Here is a 12,648-nt window from a genome sequence, read left to right as displayed (position 1 = left end):
TGCAAGATTTTCAAACTGTAATTGTATTAATTTGTATATTAAGAGCAAGTAGGTTATACAATAGAGTTGTCGAAAGGTTCTTGATTAAGGGGTTAAGAAAAAAAATAAGACTAACCCTGAATTTTTTTTTTTTTAATAGACAGACAGAGAAACAACAGAGGCACAGTAGTTAAATTGTAGAACCTAGTATCGGTGACACCTTCCAACCACCTACATCAGTAACTATGCTAGCAGACTAACATGCTGCTTCTCCAAAACAAAAACAAAAATGTTGTTGCATCTTGGACTTGTATATTTTTTTGCTTTGAAGAGAACCACAAGGTCACTATGACGCTCAGTTGTAGTTGTAATTAAGGGATAAGAATCAAGTCTGATTTATATGGCAGCAAAATTATCTACAGTTATATAACAGGGATGGTGGGATCAGAGAAAAAGTCCTGTTATATCAGATATACAAGGGAAGTAAGCATTTGCGGACTAATCCAGCTGTAATTATTCATGGGTAATCTCCCTTGCCACAAGTACCCACGAACAGGGGTTTTGGCCATGTAACATTACACGTGCGTGTAGCTAGGCTAAGGGCTAGATCTAGATCGAAGTCTGCAGCACACTGCAGCCGTCTCTTGCTTGGGCTAGCTCCATCACTGTGTTACTGTCTCAGTCTCTCTCTCTCTCTCTCTCTCTCTCTCTCTCCTTACTTTTTATACATTGTTAACGAGCTATATCCCTGCTATATCTATAACTGATTGGGCTCCTATGAGGCCCTGTTATTGCCAATAACTTTAATAGAGACATAGAGTAGGAAAAAACGGGAATTTAAAAAATCCCTGTTATTACGGGCCTGTTATATATATATATGGTTTCCACTGTAACTAACTCTCCACATATCTGAGGTATTGATGAAATTCATGATGAACATACTGTTAACATAATAACAGGTAGGCCTACTTTATATATGTGTCACGACGCAGTGGAATCAGGTGCTCGTCAATATTTGGGCATATGGGATTATTGGTATCATCTTAAAGCCTGTTCATTTGTCCTGCTTTCAGTGAAAAAAGCAACCATCTATCTGTAATAGAAGTAGAGATATTTGAGATTGACGGAGGTGGGAGTCGCCTGGTGTCAGAGCTGCCTCATATAAATATGACAATAGAAATCCCACTAATGGGCACTTTGTAAAATCCAGGCTATAAAGACTGTCATGAAAGTTTTTAAAACTCTCAATCCCTGGTGAATCATTATTTAAATCTTTCATGTGTTGAAAGCAGTTTAAGTTATCGGAGGTTTACTAATTTGTGACCTACTCATATCTCTGGCAACAATATTGGCTTTTAAAATGAGATCTAAAAAAATAGGCAGGTAGCCTATTTACAATGGGTGTATTCAGCACAACTTCCTCATAAAGATTGGAGGACCACAAGTGGCAAGTCCCTCTTTCCAAACTTTTCAAATTTCCAGTGTACCGTACCAACTTGCCTTTCTCAATGACTTTTTGGGGGTTTTTTTAGTTTGAGTTTTATTGCACTTGCAACAAAATAAAATCAAATATAGATGTAAATAAGTGCCAAAGATTAGAGGTGTTAGAAGAGAGTAACATACACAAAAAAGGAAAGAGGAGAGAAGAGAACGATAGATATTTGAAAAAAAAGTAGCAAACCACACCGGAGCACCCAACAACCACCCACATTCGATGAAAGAGTGCACAACAAGCTGCTCTTCGGGCTAAAAAAATACTATTTAAAAAAATATTTTTTAAAAACAAATACAAAGTAAGCTGACTTGTTTCTTTAACAAAATAATGATTAATTGTTGTGCACACTTCATTCTTTTCAACACTCGTTTTAAACCATTCGGCATTCAACATGGAATGTGTCGATAGTGCCGTAAAACATCTACCCAATCAATCAATCAATTCAACATGGAAGCACCATTTTCTGAGGAGTAATGGGTATGGCAGTATGCTGTCATAAGCAGAAGACCTGAGTTTAGTTCCTGCTGCGGGGATGTATCATCCCTCCAAGCCCAGGTTGGCTCCTGAATAATATGAATTGTCAATATAGGGGTGTAAAAATAGCAATGAATGGAAAAAAAAGTGTCTGTAGGTCACACCAGAACAATATTTTATACATTTGTGATGATTCTGCTCTTTACGAAAAAAGAAAGCTAAGCCAATATAAATTCCTGACTCAATTACCCAAGTTTAGGGTAAGAATAGATTAGTACGCTAAAAAAAAACAACCCTCCAACAAACTTCACATTGTAACAAAATGTTTATTTTCATATTTTAAATGATAACATCAAGATGGAGAGAGAGAGAGATAGACTTGTGCATGGGTGATTTAGAAAGGAAGATGTAAAAATAAAACTTTAGCAGTCCAAAGTCTAAGGCACTTTTTTCTAAAACAATATATTTTATGAAATACACAGCATGAAACTAAAATCATAAATGCAATTACAAATAAACATGATATCAAACTCTCATATGATTCATGATAACATTATCTGGCAATATTTAAAATTTTCACTTTCGGAATAACGCATGTTCAGAAGCAAATGACAGTAACAAAAAAACAAAAAAATCAACTAAAAACGTACAAACATAACATACTATAAAAGGCATAGATAGATCACAGTTCATGAGATTCAGCATTAACAAGCACAAAGAACATATGAAGTATTACGGTATAACATTACATGAACACATTATATTGAATAAATCTTTGGGTCCTGGAAAGAGCTCAGCCCATGGGGTGAAATAAATCCACCTAAAGAGGGTCACTGCCGGAATTCTCTTCAATCAATACACTATTCAGTAAGCATACCCCGAGATTGTGGTTTGATCTGCAAAAAAAAGTACCAAAAGCCCATCACTGTGGACCCCGAATTACTTTATTTTCTCTTATCCCCTCACATCCATCTACGATCCTAATGCTTCAAGAAAAACCCACTCAGAACTACGATGATGACAACATAGTTATAGCAAATCACCATATACAGGCTTGTCCAGAACTATTATTTCACATAATTAAAACACACCCACACATCTGGATATATTGATTAAAGAAACATTTTTTTTAAAAGCAGAGCAGTCACATGCATTTTTAAAGTGGCATGAACAGTGAAATGAGCACCAAAAAAAAAGAGTGAGAGAAAAAAACAACCTTTCCCAATTTAAAAATTGCTGACCAAAGAGAACAAAGAAAAAAGAACAAGATATTTTGTGTTTAGGTGCATAAATTAATACAATCCTGAGTCAATCGTCACTAAGAATGAATGAAAGCTTTTCAAGCAAGGACAGTCATGACCATTCTAAAACTTTAACTGTGAACCAGAGGTTCACACATAATGTACATCGTGTGAGGCTCCCCACCAACAGAACAGAGATGGGGAATGTAACCTCCTTCACAGCCTCTTAGTCTCAGGAGGTGGTGAAGTGCATAATGAAAGAGATACACCAACGACCAGTGTCAATAACTTCCACTTTTTCAGACCTTCCTCTCTATTTCATCAGCTTGCCATTTCCAAATCTGCATCAGTACACGTGGACCCACAAAGGCTCTTTTTTCTAATAAATCTAAAAGCAACCAAGCGTACAAAATTGACCGGCAAAACAGACTGGGCAGTGTACATTTCATTTCCAAGACAACAATTACTCTATATATGACCAATTTATAATCATTTTATCTCTCTCTCTATCTCTCTCTCTCTCTCTTCCTTTTTAACTTCCAGAGGATCATAGGCCATCAACAACATTTTTCCAGCAAAGCCTGTCCTGTGCATCCTTTTCTAGCTGTTTAATTATTGTCTACTACACTCCAATTATTTTTTTATATATTCAAAATTATTCATTTCAACTACAAATTTAATAATAGCTGACAACACCTTTTCTTTGGGAGCAAAATCCAAGCATAATAACATCAATCTTTTCAAGCAACACTAAAGTACCGCAAAGAAGTGGTTTTGCCAAAAGAAAAAGTGTTACCTTTACTGCAATAATAATACAGATAATTAATAGAAAATATATTCTGAGCACTCAAAAATAAGTCTCACATCAACATGAATTATAGTTAAAAGAGAATTTGTGCATCTTCTAGACTCTGCTGTTTCCCTATCTGCTCACAAAGTACAAAATATTAATACTTCTCCCGCATGTGGTCTATGTAAGGGCCACTCACTCAATGTCTCAGCACCTCTACTTCTGTAACAACAATAATAGTGGGTGGTTGGTGGGTGTTTTGGTGTGGTTCGCTATTTCTTTCCTTTCAAATATCTGTCGTCCTTACCTCTCCTCATTCCTTTTGGTGTAGGCTACTCTCTTATAACTCCTCTAATCTTCGGCACTTTTATGACCTAATAGTGTTGCGAGCGGCTTAAAGCTCTCACATAAAACTATGAACAAAAGTAAGCACATGAAGGAAGCTGCACATTTCAACAACAAAAGGGGGCTCTCGTGGCCTGGAGGTTAAGGTGTTGGCCTCTCATTCAAAGGTCCCGGGTTCGAATCCAGATAACGACCAAAAAATTTTCTTCTCTAAAATTGTCTCCTTTTTCATCCTTTCCTGCTCTCTAGCAATGTTCTGTTGTCTGCTTTCATTTCCACTTTCTGCCCCCACCCCTCACCTCCTTTGCCCCCTCCTCTGGGCTCCTGACTCTTTCTGCAGCCTTTCTACTGCTACTCCTTGGCTCCTCCTTACTGCTGTCTTTCTGCCACACCCCTGATCTTCTGGTAGGAAAGATCTACACCTAGCCTTCTCGGACAAGGGCGAAAAATCTCGGAGGGCCCGTGTGCAAGTTGCGCACGTTAAAGATCCCTTGGTGGTCTAAAATCGATAAGAGTAGGCTTCGGCCGCCACCCGGGCAAAATTCAAAATTTCCTACCAACTGAAAATATTAGGAGTGTCCCGCGCGCTCATATGACCTATGCAGTTGCGAGCGCTGTAAAACACTTTACAAAAACAAAAAACAACAACAAAATCCTATACAGTATAGAGAGATGAAGTTTACAACTGAGCCAGCAATAGTGAGTGTAGAGTAAGTGTATGGGTTTAATGCCCCTATCAACACTGTCAGTTCTAGGTGATTTAAGAAGCAGGACCTCCAAATTTAACGTCCAGCTCTCATTGGACCAAACCAAATGGGTTTGATAGTCTTGAAAACTCCACAATACAACCCAGGTTCAAGAACACCAAGCCTGGAATTTGAACCAGGGCCATCCACATAATACCAATACAGCTCACAACAGAGCGCCCAAGCCAGCTCTGAGAGGAAAAGTCCCCACAGAAGATTTCTACGACAAATAACTACTACTGTAGGTGCACAAATCAAAACCTTGAGTATAAAAGAAAAATAACATGAACCTTAGAATTTCTACAAGCGACTAGCATTATACAAGAAAACAGTAACAACAAAGTGGTTTTTTTCTGCGTTCATCAAAACCAACCTAACATTATGGACAAAAATACTTTAGCTTACTTTTATATTATATTGCTGCATTCAACAAACACCGGTATTTAAGTTTTGATATTGCAGGCTCTCATCATCTGTGGAGGGAAAAATATAGAACTATTCAGAAACTTCCAAAATTTGATTTTTTTAAAAGCAAGAAAGTGCAAAAAAACCCAAAGCCGTAACACATAGGATTTATCAACCATCAAAGCAAATGATTTATATTTTTCTCCCACATAAAATGTTTCCTTCAAAGGCATGTGAAACAACAACATCAAAAGATCTATCAAATCTCCGCAGATCTATAAAATGTAATTTACAGTTTCTTACTTACAGTATTACTATTCAATCATTCGTCTTTAGTACTGTACATAAAAAACAACAACTTGTGATCTTCAATTCTTGAAAAAAAAACCCCACTTAAAAGCTGCAATAATGATGAACTCTTTTCCTCTGGTTTGCCATTTCAAGTGTTGAAGAAGAAAGGCCCCTAACCTATTCATCGCCACTCCGTGTGGTATTCTTACTTACTATTCCCATTTTCACTTCTCATAGTCCTCTCTATGCACATTCTCCAACCACCCATGTTTCATGTTTATGCTGTCTGTTCAATTAGCAATAGTTTGAGGGGCCAACCATCCATTTAGGCCAACATTAGTCAAAGTTATAGCTGGGTTTGTTTTTGTTTGTTTTGTTGGGTTGTTTTTTTTTGGGGGGGGGGTTGTTGTAAACATACCTTGAGAATCTAAAAACAGGCCTCATAGAAATGGGGAATACATATATGAAAGGAAAAAGTTCAAGGAGACCTCACATTTCCTTCAGTGTCAATATAAGACATTGCAGAAAACCTACAAAATCTAGAACCCAACACTTCTAGATCTGACAGCAACTTTTCAGGAACTTGCCTCAGGCACATTCAGCCCCGTTCTTTAGTTCAGTCTTCCCAGTTTTTACATTTTTTATTATACTATGTTATAACGTTTAATCCTCAGTACAGAATAAATTATATTAACAGCAATATGTGAATACATTTTGTTCCTCGTTGACTACAAAATGGGAAACGCATACTATTTGATGTATACTTACTTCTTCATACACAGTCCACGCCATGGCGGCCATAAGAGTCCGCCTCAAAGTGCGAGGTAAAAATCCACGCCAGAAACCCAAAACACCCCGTTCCTGAGGACAAAATGAAAAATATCATCAGAAAGTAGAAACTCATAGGTCATCATTAAGTTACATTATTAAACTTAAAAACAATGATAAGGCGTATATATATATATATAAATGTATATCCAGAAAAGTTCGCTAAAACTGAACCCAGTTAATACAAAAACAGTTGTAAGCTGCAAGAAAATAAAATACCTGATCTCTTTTTTCTTCTATTTGAGAAAACTCTCTGAACTAAAAATCCTGCCAAACCGAAGAAAATCCGACAGCTCCACAGTTTTCAGTTTAAGCAGACTCCACTGTATATAATTTGTCACAATACGGTAGAATCAGGCACTCGTCAATTTTTTAGCATATAGGCTTTTTATGGTACCATCTTAAAGTTTTCCCTTTTGCCTTGACCTTGATGAAAAACACACCTATCCATCTTGAACAGAAGTCGAGAAATTTGCCATTGAAGGAGATGAAGGGGTTGCATAGTGTCAAAAAAATCAAACTTTTTCAGGAAACAAAAAAATTTCAGATCATTTACAAACTGTACCTACCTTATATTTTTTTTAGATAATGAATTTCAATCAAATGCTTCATGAGTGTATGCAGCCAGTACCATAGATTAAGAGACTGCAATAGTTGTTTTTTTTACAACTTGGGCTTGGCACATCTAAACAACTCATTGACAATTCAACTACGAATTGAGTCCAGTTATTTTCAGGTAAATTATTCACTTTCACTAGCTAACAGCAGTCTCTCTTGCTCCCAATTAATTCTCACAGCTTCCTCCCGAAACCACTTACATTGTAGATAACGAGAGCCACTGTCTTCAACCTGCCGTATTTCTTTGGATAGAGTTGAACGTTCGTCTTGATGACGTCGGCCGGCTGCGTAACAAAGGAAGCCAGAGACCCGGCCAGGACTCCGTTTGTGAAGGTGACCCCTGGGGCCGCAGGAGTCTGGCCATCTGGAAAATTAGTGAACAAAAAAATAGTTAAAGTAAAGGAACCCAAAGATTACAGAAAAAGATGAACAGCCGTTCGTTTTAAGATGGTGTTATATTCTAAAGCCATAATTTCTGACAAAAGTTTAAACATATATATCTTTTTTAAAGAATCGAAGTTCATAAAAAGATGGGAAGCATTTCTTATAAAGATGGTGTCATTTTTTTAAAGACATAATAATTTCTGTCAGAATTTCAAAGATACATCTTTTTTCTTTCTCACTCTGGTAAACATCTGCATAAGTTTAAAGGCGTACATATCAAATCAGAAGCCAAAATTACAACTTTGAAACCGCGCTTCTGATTTACTTTAGACCTGTTCACATTTGGTTTTTGCTTTATTGCTGGCACTTCAATGACCACTTGTGAAATGTTCTGTGAGTCTGACCAGGCACTTATTCAAAAAGTGTGGAACTTGTTCTATAGCATGAGTTAAGTCATACACAATAAAAGGTATGCTTCTAAAGAAAATAGATTCATTTCACGCATTAAATAAAATATTATCATACCTGAAGACAAAGCTTTTAACTTCCTGTAAATCATCAAATAAATCCCCGAAAACGGAACGTCCCTGAGTAAAGTAGGAGCCAGTCCACTGTACAATGCTGTAGAAAAAAAAAATTCTTATAAGAATTGCATGATTGGAGAAACCATTGAATACGAAAGGATTGAACATATGAACAAAACAATAGTTTAGATTTAACATCAGGCCAAAAAAAAAAATTCTGAAAATACTGAGTCTTAATCAACAAAAAATAAAATTTACATGTGTCCACAAAACAAAACTTCCACAAAAAACCCAGTCTTGTGCAAAGACAATATCAACAATAAGTTAAATAAGAAGTACATTGCATTCTACAGCCAAGTGCGATTGAGAACTTCAAGCGTTAAAATTGTACAAAATAAAAAGAGACATTTTAAATACAAAACATTTGAGAACAGAGATGTCCTTACCTCTGATTCCTTCCTTTGAGTATGTTGAGTGCATACCCTGAAAAAGACCTCTGTAGTGAAAGTCTCCACTCTGGGAAATAAAAAATAAGCAAATACTCATCAATATCATTGATCAAAAACACATTATCATCACAAACAGACCATTATCGACAAATGAAAGATTTTAAATACAAATAACTTTTACAACATTTCTGGGCACACTCATTACCTAAAATAGACCTGTGTTCTGATTTGATGTTGGATATATGTAAGTTACATACAAAACGTGTCAAAAACATTAAATGTTATGCTTCAAGAAAAAACAAAACAGGCAAATGGAAAATCCTTTGAAATTTGATGATAAGATGATGATGATGATGATGATGATGATGATGATGATGATGATGATGATGATGACAATGATGACAATGGTGAAGGTGATGATGACGATGAAGAGGATAAAATAAGGCACTTAAATCGACAAAACATAAATAACTTCTCTAAATATCACTTTCTAACCTCATATCTTGTTTTCATGACAGTGAACGGAAGCACTGCGACCCCAGCAAGGGCCCGGGCAGATGCCCCCATGGCCACAGATTCCAGAGGGTGGGGACTTTCACTCCTGGGAATTATAAATTCATTACATAAAAAAACTATTGGTGAGACAAACTGCAAATGCAGATATAAAAGATGTACTTATAGACTTTGTCATTTGTCAACATATATATATAAATATATATTTTTTTTTTTTCATTTGTCATTTGTCAACATATACAAAAAACATTTTTTAATGATTAATTCAGCCACCATAAATAACAATTTATAAAAAAGAAAATACTTAATTTCTTTTTTGACAAATGAGCTTTTGTTGGCAGACAATTCAACTGCGAATGAAACTGAACCTTAAAAAAATTAAACCTCTAGACACTAAAATCCCCATGACATCCTCAACGTCAATGAATAATGCTTCATTGTAAACTTGTAATGTTGCATCACATCCTAAAAAACAAATGGCTTATGAAATTATTTTGATAAGCCTTGTCATACATTTCGCTTTAAGAGTACAATAAACTAAGAACCAATACTGAAATTAACAAAGAATGGTGATGTGACAGTTTTTAAAAATTTGTTTGATTATTTAGTTAGTCTTCAGCATAGAGGAACACAAATTCCACATTTATATATGAAGCATGCCAACAAAATGAGTTACTTCTCGGCTTTGAGCCCAATGGAAATAGATACATAGGTGAAGTATTTACAGTTTTTAAGTATGAAATAATGAAAAGCATGTTATACTTAAAGAATATGGTATCAAAGGAAAATCTACAAATTTGATCCTCGTTTCGATTTCGGGCTAATGTCTCTATTTGTGGATTGCGAGAAGTAACTCATTTTGTCAGCAGGTCTCACATATATATATATATATATATATATATATATATATATATATATATATATATATATATGATAATTGGACAGTAAAGAAAGGACACAAGTACTTCACTCACCCACAAGTAGACTGAAGCCAGTGAAGACTGGTAAAGTATAAGCCAATGCCAGGAACACATCTTGATATGGACTGTAAAAGAAAAACAACAGAGACAAATAGCACGATGTACAAAAGGAATATATGACAGTATTATATATTATTATATACATCAAAGAGTCCATACCAAAGAAAAAGAAATGTGACACAAATGTTTGTGATAATATTTTCATACAGCATGACCACAGTGAAATATAACCACAGACAATTAATTGTAGCATCGATAGTACATTGAAAATTTGAACAGCTACATATGAATCCAACATCAATTTGCATAAACACATTAGTGCTCATAATATAATGTAAAGTGCATAGAGCCTGCTGTTGAGCGGGGGCACTCTATACAAATGATATATTATATATTATTATTATTATTATCATTATATATTATCATCATCATTATTATTATTACTATTATATTCATTATTTATTACTATTATTAATATTATTACCCTTATTATTATAATTATCATTATTAATAGTAGTGGTAGTAGAAGTAGTAGAAGCAGTATTACTCTTATTAAACTTTGAAAGAAAACTTAAAATCATTAAATTACCCAAAACTGTAATGTAATTGAATTCACAGATATGTGGCGCAGTGTACGGTGAGCAGATTGGAAAGAGTTAAAGACAGGGGTAAAGCCATACTTTTGAGTTCACATTTAGTGTGATCTAAGATATAATATAAGCTGCATAACAGAGAAGGTTTTGGATTGGAACCCACAGGGCAAGAGATCAAGGGGAAGACCTCGTGGAACCAGGAGAAGAATAACAGAAATCGATGTACAGAAAAGTGGGAAGACATGGAATAACATCAAGAGGCTAGCCCAGGATAGAGAAAGGTGGAAGGTGTTTGTCCGTGGCCTATACCCTGGTGTAGCGTGAGAAAGGCAATGATGATGACGATGAAGATATAATGGAAGACAAAGGAATGAGTCAACACTTACTGGTACAAGGCCACTCCATAGAGCAAACACACGCTCTTGGCGGATTACATTAGCTATTTCTCCAACCATTCCAAGTTTAGATCTGTGGACAAAACAAAACATGCAATAATTAAGACTTTGTCTTAGAACAAATCACTAAATCAACATACATTAAAGGACAGAGGAAACAATACCAGAACTCGTATAATCTATTCAACTATTTAGACAGTACACCGTACAGCAAAACGTCATAAGGTGGGCAAAACAAAAGCATCAAGAACATACTCACTTCAAATATTATAAGTCAGCCAACACCATAGAACTAAAATCGGATTGCCTACATATTTTTAATTTATAGGGTAAAATTCTATAATAAGAGAACTACCTCTACAATAAAAAAAAAAGAACAACACCTATAGGGAAAGGACATAATTAAAAGACTGAAAAGTAGTTGTGTTTGAATATTTTTTTAAAAGCTGTAAAGCTCGTTTTTTTCATCTAAGGTTAAAATAATATCTTTAAAAGCACAATTATGAGCTGATCATAGTAACATCAAATACATTTGATACATTCATCATCAAAATCTCATTCTCCATACTTAGAAGGGACAGTGAATAAAAGCAACTCGAAACAGGGAAACAACTCATGAAGAGAGGATTAGAAATGAAAAAGTTATTACACATTCGTGAGAGCAGTCTATGGGGGGAAAATGGGCTTCATCACAAAAAGGAAACTGTGACCTTAACAATCTTTAATTCAAAAAGCTTGTAGACTCATAAATTCATTATATTCAATCAATTAGAAATAAAGTCAAGAGTCAACATTAATAGCTTTTAAAATTGATCTTTCCTCAAAATTTCCATTTTGTGACTTTGCCTAGTTTTTCTGGGGACTTCACAAACAGAAAAAAAAAAAAAAAGGAGCTCACCCTAAATTGACTGATTTTTGCAGCCTTGTTTTCACAAGGTCCAAAGGCTGGAACAATACAGTAGAACATGTCCCACTGAAAGCACCGGCCATGAAAGACTTCACCAAGGGAGACTGTAAAACAACAAAAATAGGAATTTTTATAATAAAATGTATGTTAAAGAAGACATCATAAGGGGCTATTCAAATTTATATAAATCTTACACCTTTTTGGGGATACTTTCTGCCCCCTCCTTCCCACACTTTTCTTATATTTGCCTGCCGATTACCCCTCGATCCCGTAATACTACATTGTTCACTTATAATAATATAATTAATATGACATTTATATCGCGTAAATCTGTGTTTGTTCGATTCGCGCTTTACATAATATATATGAAAAACAAGCATACTCACAAATACATGCACATAATAATATATGTGCAGTTCTACATTCACTAAAAAATAACAATAAATCATTCAAGCAAAATATAGCATTTATATATACACACTCTTTCTTACTAATAAGGAAAAAAATTGAGACTCATGTCAATGTCAAAAGCGCTTTAATTACACACAAATAAAACAAATTACAGTGGAATTCTGATAAAATCAACACCTCGGGACCGAAAAAAAGTGTAATAGTGCATTGGTTCAAGCCCCACTCCCCACCCCCCCCTTTCTAACACTTTTCTTACAGGAGAGTCAAAGACACCTCCCCC

At 35.3% G+C, this 12,648-nt stretch overlaps 1 protein-coding gene across 2 annotated transcripts in view; it reads right to left on the bottom strand.

The window, feature by feature from the left end:
* Window positions 1–4,947: 4,947 nt before the first annotated feature.
* The window catches only part of LOC101861403 (mitochondrial glycine transporter A), a 14,409-nt gene continuing 6,708 nt past the window's right edge, over window positions 4,948–12,648 (bottom strand). For both annotated transcript variants that reach the window (XM_005089190.3, XM_005089189.3), the window contains 9 exons: window positions 11,949–12,061; window positions 11,042–11,123; window positions 10,057–10,127; window positions 9,065–9,170; window positions 8,567–8,636; window positions 8,122–8,217; window positions 7,413–7,576; window positions 6,535–6,627; window positions 4,948–5,543 (listed from right to left, as the gene is read on the bottom strand). In XM_005089190.3, coding sequence (XP_005089247.1) covers window positions 5,514–5,543; window positions 6,535–6,627; window positions 7,413–7,576; window positions 8,122–8,217; window positions 8,567–8,636; window positions 9,065–9,170; window positions 10,057–10,127; window positions 11,042–11,123; window positions 11,949–12,061 — 825 coding nt within the window. In that variant the 3' untranslated portion in view covers window positions 4,948–5,513. The remainder of the gene's footprint in view (window positions 5,544–6,534; window positions 6,628–7,412; window positions 7,577–8,121; window positions 8,218–8,566; window positions 8,637–9,064; window positions 9,171–10,056; window positions 10,128–11,041; window positions 11,124–11,948; window positions 12,062–12,648) is intronic.

This window comes from Aplysia californica, unplaced genomic scaffold, assembly GCF_000002075.1.
Source record: "Aplysia californica isolate F4 #8 unplaced genomic scaffold, AplCal3.0 scaffold00004, whole genome shotgun sequence".
In the NCBI taxonomy this organism is placed as follows: domain Eukaryota; kingdom Metazoa; phylum Mollusca; class Gastropoda; order Aplysiida; family Aplysiidae; genus Aplysia; species Aplysia californica.
Note: the sequence above shows the minus strand (reverse complement) of the source record. Positions and strands in the feature narration are given on the sequence as shown.